At 44.4% G+C, this 11077-nt stretch overlaps 1 protein-coding gene across 1 annotated transcript; it reads left to right on the top strand.

Annotated features, from left to right (window-relative positions):
• Window positions 1-6291: 6291 nt before the first annotated feature.
• On the top strand, window positions 6292-8068 carry LOC125532882 (desmethyl-deoxy-podophyllotoxin synthase-like). Its single transcript, XM_048696756.2, has 2 exons — window positions 6292-7203; window positions 7400-8068. The coding sequence occupies exons 1-2, from the start codon at window positions 6292-6294 to the stop codon at window positions 8012-8014; spliced, it is 1527 nt and encodes a 508-aa protein (XP_048552713.1). The 3' UTR covers window positions 8015-8068.
• Window positions 8069-11077: the final 3009 nt, after the last annotated feature.

Below are 11077 nucleotides of genomic sequence, written 5' to 3'. Positions count from 1 at the left end.
CTCAACATCTACTCAAATCATCTGTGAAGTCAGAATATAACGATATCCACTACATGCCTCAGCACTCATTGGACTGCACACATTAAAATGTATTACTTCCAACAAGTTGCTTTCTAGTTCCATTTTACTGAAACCGAGGCTTTCAGTCATCTTGCCCATGTGGTATGATTTGCATGTCTCAAGTGATTCAAAATCAAGCGAGTACAAAACGGTCCATTTGTATAGAGTTTCTTCATGCATATCTACCAATAGACATGGTTCGCATGTCTCAAACCTTTCAAAAACGAGTGAGCCCAAAGATCCATCAACATGGAGCCTCTTCATGCGTTTTATACCGATATGACTTACGTGGCAGTGCCACAAGTAGGTGGTACTATCATTACTATCTTTTGGCATGAACATGTGTATCACTACGATCGAGATTCAATAAACCATTCATTTCAGGTGTAAGACCATTTGAAGGTATTATTCAAATAAACAGAGTAACCATTATTCTCCTTAAATGAATAACCGTATTGCGATAGACATAATCCAATCATGTCTATGCTCAACGCAAAACCAATCTCGATGGTAGAGGGAGCGTGCGATGCTTGATCATATCAACATTGGGAACACTTCCAACACATATCGTCAGCTCACCTTTAGCTAGTCTCCGTTTATTCCGTAGCTTATATTTCGAGTTACTAACACTTAGCAACCGAACCGGTATCTAATACCCTGGTGCTACTAGGAGTACTAGTAAAGTACACATCAACACAATGTATATCCAATATACTTCTATCGACCTTGCCAGCCTTCTCATCTACCAAGTATCTAGGGTAATTCTGCTCCAGTGGCTGTTCCCCTTATTACAGAAGCACTCAGTCTCGGGTTTGGGTTCAACCTTGGGTTTCTTCACTAGAGCAGCAGCTGAATTGCCATTTCATGAAGTATCCCTTTGTTCCCTTGCCCTTCTTGAAACTAGTGGTTTCACCAACCATCAACAATTGATGCTCCTTCTTGATTTCTACTTTCGCGGTGTCAAACATCGCGAATATCTCAAGGATCATCATATATGTCCCTGATACATTATAGTTCATCACGAAGCTCAAGCAGCTTGGTGGTAATGACTTCGGAGAAACATCACTATCTCATCTGGAAGATTAACTCCCACTTGATTCAAGTGATTGTTGTACTCAGACAATCCGAGCACAAGCTCAACAATTGAGCTTTTCTCCTTAGTTTGCAGGCTAAGAAAATCGTCGGAGGTCTTATACCTCTTGACGTGGGCACGAGCTTGAAATCCCAATTTCAGCCCTCAAAACATCTCATATGTTTTGCGATGTTTCAAAAACGTCTTTGGTGCCTCAACTCTAAACCGTTTAACTGAACTATCACGTAGTTATCAAAACGTGTATGTCAGATGTTCGCAACATCCACAGACAACGTTCGAGGTTCAGCACACTGAGCGGTGCATTAAGGACATAAGCCTTCTATGAAGCAATGAGGACAATCCTCAGTCTACGGACCTAGTCCGCATAATTGCTACTATCAACTTTCAACTAATTTTTCTCTAGGAACATATCTAAACAGTAGAACTAAAGTGCGAGCTACGACATAATTTGCGAAGACCTTTTGACTATGTTCAGGATAATTAAGTTCATCTTATGAACTCCCACTTAGATAGACATCCCTCTAGTCATCTAAGTGATTACATGATCCAAGTGAACTAGGCCGTGTCCGATTAACACGTGAGACGGACTAGTCAACGTCGGTGAACATCTTCATGTTGATCGTATCTTCTATACGACTCATGCTCGACCTTTCGGTCTCTGTGTTCCGAGGCCATGTCTTCACATGCTAGGCTCGTCAAGTTAACCCTAAGTGTTTTTGCATGTGTAAATCTTGCTTACACCCGTTGTATGTGAACGAAAGGATCTATCACACCCGATTAACACGTGATGCTTCGAAGCGACGAACTGTATCAACGGTGCACAGTTAGGGGAGAACACTTCTTGAAATTTTAATGAGGGATCATCTTATTTACTACCGTCGTACTAAGTAAACAAGATGCATAACATGATAAACATCATATGCAATCAAATAGTGACATGATATGGCCAATATCATGTAGCTCCTTTGATCTCCATCTTGGGGCTCCATGATCATCTATTACAAGAACATGATCAATCTCATACATCACATATATCATTCATCACATCCTTTTGGCCATATCACATCACATAGCATACCCTGCAAAAACAAGTTAGACGTCCTCTAATTGTTGTTTGCATGTTTTACATGGCTGCTATGGGTTTCTAGCAAGAACGTTTCTTACCTTCGCAAAACCACAACGTGATATGCCAATTGCTATTTACCCTTCATAAGGACCCTTTTCATCGAATCCGATCCGACTAAAGTAGGAGAGACAGACACCAGCTAGCCACCTTATGCAACTAGTGCATGTCAGTCGGTGGAACCTGTCTCACGTAAAAGTACGTGTAAGGGCGGTCCGGGCCGCTTCATCCCACGATGCCGCCGAATCAAGATAAGACTAGTAACGGCAAGCATATTGAACAAAATCAACGCCCACAACTACTTTGTGTTCTACTCGTGCATAGAATCTACGCAATAGACCTAGCTCTGATACCACTATTGGGGAACGTAGCAGAAATTCAAAATTTTCCTACGTATCACCAAGATCTATCTATGGAGAAACTAGCAACGAGGGGAAGGAGAGTGCATCTACATACCCTTGTAGATCGCTAAGCGGAAGCGTTCAAGTGAACGGGGTTGATGGAGTCGTACTCGTCGTGATTCAAATCACCGATGATCCTAGTGCCGAACGGACGGCACCTCCGCGTTCAACACACGTACAGCCCGGTGACGTCTCCCATGCCTTGATCCAGCAAGGAGGAGGGAGAGATTGATGGAGATCCAGCAGCACGACGGCGTGGTGGAAGTAGCGGGATTCCAACAGGGCTTCGCAAAGCGCTGCGGGACGAGGTAGATGTGTCACGGGAGGGAGAGGGAGGCGCCAGGCCTTAGATTCGTTTGCTCCTCCTTTTCCCCACTATATATAGGGCCAAGGGAGAGGGGGAGGCGCAGCCCTTGCCCCTTCCTCCAAGGAAGGGTGCGGCCAAGGGTGGGGAGGAGTCCATCCTCCCCAAGGCACCTCGGAGGTGCCTTCCCCTTTTAGGACTCTCCCCTTTTTCTCTTCTCTTGGCGCATGGGCCTCTTGGGGCTGGTGCCCTTGGCCCATGTAGGGCAAGGCACACCCCCTACAGCCCATGTGGCCCCCCGGGGCAGGTGGCCCCACCCGGTGGACCCCCGGGACCCTTCAGGTGGTCCCGGTACAATACCGGTGACCCCGAAACTTGTCCCGATGGCCGAAATAGCACTTCCTATATATAATTCTTTACCTCCGGACCATTCCGGAACTCCTCGTGATGTCCGGGATCTCATCCGGGACTCCGAACAACATTCGGGTTACCGCATACTAATATCTCTACAACCCTAGCGTCACCGAACCTTAAGTGTGTAGACCCTACGGGTTCGGGAGACATGCAGACATGACCGAGACGTTCTCCGGTCAATAACCAACAGCGGGATCTGGATACCCATGATGGCTCCCACATGTTCCACGATGATCTCATCGGATGAACCACGATGTCAAGGACTTAATCAATCCCGTATACAATTCCCTTTGTCTATCGGTATGTTACTTGCCCGAGATTCGATCATCGGTATCCTTATACCTTGTTCAATCTCGTTACCGGTAAGTCTCTTTACTCGTTCCGTAACACATCATCCCATGATCAACTCCTTGGTCACATTGCGCATATGATGATGTCCTACTGAGTGGGCCCAGAGATACCTCTCCGTTTACACGGAGTGACAAATCCCAGTCTCGATTCGTGCCAACCCAACAGATACTTTCGGAGATACCTGTAATGCACCTTTATAGCCACCCAGTTACGTTGTGACGTTTGATACACCCAAAGCATTCCTACGGTATCCGGGAGTTGCACAATCTCATGGTCTAAGGAAATGATACTTGACATTAGAAAAGCTATAGCATACGAACTACACGATCTTTGTGCTAGGCTTAGGATTAGGTCTTGTCCATCACATCATTCTCCTAATGATGTGATCCCGTTATCAATGACATCCAATGTCCATGGTTAGGAAACCGTAACCATCTACTGATCAACGAGCTAGTCAACTAGAGGCTTACTAGGGACATATTATGGTCTATGTATTCACACGTGTATTACAATTTCCGGATAATACAGTTATAGCATGAATAAAGACAATTATCATGAACAAGGAAATATAATAATAACTAATTTATTATTGCCTCTAGGGCATATTTCCAACAATAGGACACTTCTATCTATTAATTAGCTAGCTCACACAAACACCTAAATTAACCCCCCAAAACCCCCTAAACACACCACCCCCCTTTCAAAAAAACACAAAAACCCCAGCCCCTGAAATGCTGACGCGTGGATGCCTATTGGTCCCGGTTGGTGTCACCAACCGGGACCAAAGGCCCCCCTGCCTGGGCTGGCTGCAGCGGTCACGTGGAGAACCATCTGTCTCAGTTCATGTAAGAACCGGAACTAAAGGCCATGGGCATTAGTAACGACCTTTTAGTCCCGGTTCATAAATCGGGACAGAAAGCCCTCACGAACCGGGACAATAGGCCCTTTTTCTACTAGTGTATATTTGTTAAAGAGCATAAAATAAGAGGAGAATAGGACATGTCTCAACTGATAGTGATGCAATGGTAAGACCTCACGACAGCCAACTACGTGTAAACTTTGTTTTTTGGACCTTATGTACACATCGTTATTAAGATACTTTTAGAAGTAATATTTATTCTTTTGTCTATTTTTTAGGCCACTCAGTTCTCTTATTTTCCGGACAGTTTTGCTAATGATAAGTGGCAAAAGGTAAATGATCTGAAACAAGACATAATATAAATAGGCAGCTGTGTATTGAGTTTGAGGTAGTTTCGTCTTATCTCTAACTATGTTCAAATTATTTCTTAGCAATGTACTCTCCAAACTGCATATTTTTTATTTCGCATGCAGCCTTGCATGCACAAGGCATAAAAGTGTGTGGCGCTACGATTTCTGGAGCACCCCAAAGGATTGTTTCTTTTGTTTAATTTTTATTTTAGTTGGATCTCACCTTCTCTCTTAACCTCTTGAGGTTTAGTCACATGTTCTATGATATTTATTCTTCATTGCGGCTTATCAACATCGCGCTCATACTTGCTAATGGTTCTGTTCTTCTTTGTTATTGCAGGAGCTTTTGAGTTTCCATAGTTTAACCTTCCAAATAAGCATCTTATAGATGGACCATTTTATGACATTATTTTCTTTTCAGGGTGTCTGTTGTACATATCAATATACATTATTTAATACACAGGTGTTCTGGAATTTGAGTATTTGACACAAATAGGGATACATCATATGGGTTATAGGAATGGTAAGCATTCCAACGTCAGCAACACAAGTGTAATTTTATACCACTTTAGGCGTTCATAAGTGTAAGATATTCTTAGGCATACAAATATTAGGTATTCTTTGTCTATTTTTGTAGGCCTCCTCTGTCATCAATGTACTTACTTAACCAATGATTTTTTTCTCAATACAATGAGTTATTACTAAACAATATATCCAGTTTAGTTGGGCCTAAATCCGCTATGACATTTGCAGGTTATGAGCTACTAAGGATAGCTTTTCCCATGCCTTCTTTTTGTTTAGCTTTATTTCATTTCTTCATCTCACACATAATATTTACAACCATAGGATTGGACTTTAAGAACATCACCAAAGTAATTTTCCATGTCCTGCATAAAGAATGTTCTGTTTATTAGGTTTTCAATTTTTATGGTATGCTCCTTTGAGTAATTGTCCAATCCGAGCACGCATGTTGTACTCTCACCTTTGATTGCCACTTGGCTCCAAAGGAGAGAACTGGCCACTATACTGCAATGTTTGTGCACATGGTGAGTTTTTGCATAGCGCGTGCTGCTTTTTCTGGCCAAACAACATATAATTGATTTTCCATGACTAATAACAAAGAGAAACTATCTCATGTAATATATAACAGAAGAATGTTAAAAAAGTGTTCTCAATTAAAGACAACGCTATTAAAAGTTTCTACACATGTTTATAAAAGTGTGTGCATATTAATAATACTAGCTCGTGCAGTTGCACGGGTTGACGACCATTATAAATAAATGGACATGCTTCGGTCTGCTAGTCTGTTGTAGATACGCGTAACCCTTTGGCGCACATGGAGCTGCCATACTACTCGTACCACTTGGCCCTATGCATCTTGTTGGCTCTCCTCTACCATGCCGCCCTACGCGCCGCCGCCACCGCTGCCACCAGGCGTCCCCGCCCGAAGCTGCCTCCCGGTCCGTGGCAGCTTCCCATCATCGGCAGCCTGCACCACCTGTTGCGCGGGCTCCCACACCACATCATGCGCGACCTCTCCCTCCGCCATGGCCCGCTCATGCTGCTCCGCGTGTGCGAGCGCGAGGCCATCGTGGTCTCCTCCGCCGAGGCCGCGAGGGAGATCTACAAGGGCAACGAGGCCACCTTCTCGGCGCGGCTAAGCAGCCCGGGCATCGACGAGCTCTCCAGGCACGGCCAGGGAATCGTCTTCGCGCCCTACGGCGACCACTGGCGGCTGCTCCGCCGGATCCTCATGATGGAGCTGCTCAGCGCGCGGCGAGTCAAGGCATTCCGACGGATCCGCGAGGAGGAGGCGGCGCGCCTGGTCTCGTCGCTTCAGGCGACCTCCGACGGTCGACTCGTCAACATCGGCGAGCGGCTGGAAGAGTTCGTGACAGACTCGGTGGTGCGTGCCATCTTTGGGGACAGGCTGCCCGATAGGGCCACGTTTCTGAGGATCGTCAAGCAAGGAATGGACCTGTCGTTGATTTTCGGCCTCCGGGACCTCTTCCCTTCGTCGTGGCTAGTTCGACTTGTGCCGCGCGGCGGCGGCGGCAAGGCGGAGCGGCACCGTCAGGAGGTGTTCAGCGTTATGGGCAGCATCCTCAAGAGTCACGAGGAGAGGAGGGCAGCCAGAGAGGGAGATGCCGAGCACGAGCAGGACATGGTCCAAGTGTTACTCAGGATCCAAAAAGATGCCACTACGCGAGTCTCCCTAACCGATGGAGTCATAAGGGCACTCCTCATAGTAAGCTCTCTCTTGTCTCTCTTTCTCTTGTTACAACCAAGGCTTTATATTTAGGCCTGGTTATTATATATACCCATCTAAGAAACAACTCGTGCTATCTTATTAGTATAATTTATACGTCGCATATATCCTCCTCTCTAATAGTTTTACAGCCCTTTTTTTGATTGATATTACTTGCTTGTATCCCTCCCAACAGGATGTCTTTGGTGCAGCACTCGACACAGCTACTACTCTACAATGGGCGATGGCTGAACTAATGGCGAACCCAAGGGTGATGCGGCGCGTGCAGTCCGAGGCAGATTGTGCTCTCGCAGGACAGGCTACAGTACAAGAGGCCGCACTAAAGAGCATGCAATACCTCAGGGCAGTTATTAAAGAGACCTTGCGACTACACCCTCCTGCCGTGCTCTTCCCTAGAATGTGTGTGGGAGACTGCAAGATTCAAGGATATGATGTACCACGAGGGATGATTGTGCTTACCAACACATGGGCATTCTCTAGGGACCCCAAGTATTGGGATGAGCCGGACAAGTTCATGCCAGAGAGGTTCGAAGGCGAGGGTGTTGCCGACTTGAGAGGAATGGACTTCGAGTTCACTCCTTTCGGTGTTGGGCGGCGGATTTGCCCTGGGATCGATTTTGCGTATGCAAACCTTGAGATTGCTTTGGCTAGCCTTCTTTACCATTTTAACTGGGAGCTGCCTCTCGGAGTTGAACCAGGCGAAGCGGTCATGACAGAGGAGTTTGGAGTCACTGCTCGAAGGAAGGTCAACCTATTTGTGCGTCCAATTATTCGTGTTCCCCTTAGATGAATTACACTTGCAAAACCACATGCTCTTACTATAAGTAGCTCACATATGTGTACCTTATGTAATCATATATAATATGTATTTGTATCAAACCCCAAGAATACTCCTAGGCACCCCGTAGTTTTATGTGGCAAAACGGCTGTCGTAATGTCTTACATTTCCTTGAATACTTGTAGCTATTTGCTTCCATCTATAATGTCTTTATCTATGACAAAGGTTATTGTCACTAATGGTCAAATTATTTGTTCTCATGTATTCCCTAACAGTACACATCTACCATAGGGGATCATTTCAAGGAACTCGTTCATTGATCTCCCAACCACTGCATTAATATAATGCACACAACCCACGAAATTGACTATTATAACCTTTACCAAAAGAAATAAGGTAAACTCTTCTTTTATTTATTGTTTACTCGGGAAGTTCTTTTTTTGTTGGGAAGTTTACTTTTTTTGTATGGAAGGTTGCCTCGTTGTTGGGAAGTTCACCTTGTTGTGAAAGTTCACTTCTTTACAGTTTTGTTACGATTTCATATTTTTTTGTCCAACTTCACCAGTCAATGTTATGCAGTTCAATGCATGCAGTTTAGATGGTTACCTCACCTCGAACTGTTCAGAAAAAATCGCAAAATAGTAATTTTGTAAGTGATAGATAATATTTATGAAAAATCAGTAATTTCATGCGAACAAGACAGAAAATTTTCTAAATTTGGTATTTGTAAATGCATTAGGGTGTCTGAGAAATAACTAGTTGATCATCAAATTGTTAGAGTTAAGTAAACCAAATCAAACCCTATCATGAACCCAAAAAAGTAGCAATGAGCTAGATTCAGAATTCTAGTAAGTAGATTGCTAAGTTGGCATGAACATAAAAATGGTTTAGGGCAAACTTTTTAAATTTATTCATGAATAAATTTGTTAAATAAAATATAGATGTTGCTTATGGTGAACTAAATTCAAACTTATAATGAATGCAGACAAAAACTACCATGATACAGAAAGATCGACTAGGAAACAACTATTTCTCAAGCAACCAAAAATTAGAAAATCACTATCTACCCCACCTTCTAAGCTGATGGCAGCACTTACATTTAATTAGATCATTGATGGTGTGCGTTGTTGCGCCAGTCCATTTTTCAATAATTTGATAAAAAAATTCATAAATGTTTGACACATGATCATGGGATAAACAATATCATAGGCAATAATATACTATTGGATCGGGCATTCGGTAGTCATTGAAAAAAACTAAACTGACACATATATTGGGGAGAAATCGAAAAGGTTTCAGTTTGTGATGGCTTGCAATGAGAAAGTAATAATGCTGGCGGTAAGCTAATTTAAATGTGGAGTGAAGGAGATATGCCCGTACTAATTCTAACATGACTCGGCACGATAGTTTGGATCGTGTGCCTCTGTTTCTTAGAAATTAGGTGCTGAAGGAAATATGCCCTAGAGGCAATAATAAAGTTATTATTTTATATTTCCTTATTCATGATAAATGTTTATTATTCATGCTAGAATTGTATTAACCGTAAACTTGATACATGTGTGAATACATAGACAAAACACTGTGTCCCTAGTATGCCTCTACTAGACTAGCTCGTTGTGCAAAGATGGTTAAGTTTCCTCGCCATGGACATGAGTTGTCATTTGATAAACGGGATCACATAATTAGTGGAATGATGTGATGGACAAGGCCCATCCGTTAGCTTAGCATAATGATCGTTCAGTTTTATTGCTACCGGTTTCTTCGTGTCAAATATATATTCCTCTGACTATGAGATTCTGCAACTCCCGGACACCGGAGGAATGCCTTATGTGCTATCAAACTTCACAACATAACTAGGTGATTATAAAGATGCTCTACAGGTATGTCCGAAGGTGTTTGTTGGGTTGGCATAGATCGAGATTAGGATTTGTCACTCCGAGTATCGGAGAGGTATCTCTGGGCACTCTCGGTAATGCACATCATATGAAGCCTTGCAAGCAATGTGACTAATGAGTTAGTTGCGGGATGAACCACTACGGAACAAGTAAAGAGACTTGCCCGTAACGAGATTGAACTAGGTATGAAGATACCGATGATCGAATCTCGGGCAAGTAACATACCGATGACAAAGGGAATAACGTATGTTGACATTACGGTTCGACCGATAAAGATCTTCATAGAATATGTGGGAACTAATATGAGCATCCAGGTTCCGCTATTGGTTATTGACCGGAGAGGTGTCTCGGTCATGTCTACATAGTTCTCGAACCCGTAGGGTCCGCACGCTTAACGTTCGATGATGATATATATTATATGAGTTATGTGTTTTGGTGACCGAAGGTTTTTCAGAGTCCCGGATGAGATCACGGACATGACGAGGAGTCTCGAAATGGTTGAGAGGTAAAGATTGATACATTGGAAGGTTATACTCGGACACCGGAATGGTTCCGGAGTGGTTCGGGTATTTTTTGGAGTACCGAGGGGTTACCGCAACCCCTCAGGGAAGTATTGGGCCTTAATGGGCCATAGGGGAGAGGAGAGGCGGGCCATGAGGAGGTGCCCCCCCCCATGGGGAGTCCGAATTGGAGTAGGGGAGGGGGCGCGGCCCCCCTTTCCCTCTCCCTCTCCCTCTCTGTCCCTTTTCCCCTCCGCTGGAAGGAAGGGGGAGCCGACTAGGACTAGGAGTCCTAGTGAGACTCCCCCCACTAGGCGCACCCCATAGGGCCAGCCTCCTCCCCTCTCCTCCTTTATATACAGGGGCAGGGGCACCCCAAAGAACAACAGTTGTGTCTTAGCCGTGTGCGGTGCCCCCCTCCACCGTTTACTCCTCCGGTCATATTGTCATAGTGCTTAGGCGAAGCCCTGCGCGTATCACATCACCATCATCACCATGCCGTCATGCTGACGGAACTCGTCTACTCCATCGACACTCTGCTGGATCAAGAGTTCGAGGAATGTCATCGAGCTGAACGTGTGCAGAACTCAGAGGTGCCGTACGTTCAGTACTTGATCAGTTGATTCGAAAAGACGTTCGACTACATCAACCACGTTAAGTTAACGCTTCCGCTTTCGGTC

The sequence above is a fragment of the Triticum urartu genome, chromosome 7A, assembly GCF_056163025.1.
Source record: "Triticum urartu cultivar PI428250 chromosome 7A, HENAU_Tu73, whole genome shotgun sequence".
Classification (NCBI taxonomy): Eukaryota; Viridiplantae; Streptophyta; class Magnoliopsida; order Poales; family Poaceae; genus Triticum; species Triticum urartu.
The sequence above is the reverse complement of the archived record's forward strand: the minus strand, read 5'-3'. Positions and strand labels throughout refer to the sequence as shown.

Excerpts from the sequence above, each read along its gene's own strand:
- LOC125532882 (XM_048696756.2), top strand. The coding sequence starts at position 6,292 with ATGGAGCTGCCATACTACTCGTACCACTTGGCCCTATGCATCTTGTTG. Across the intron at positions 7,204-7,399 it reads TCATAAGGGCACTCCTCATA|GATGTCTTTGGTGCAGCACT; the intron begins GTAAGCTCTCTC and ends CCCTCCCAACAG.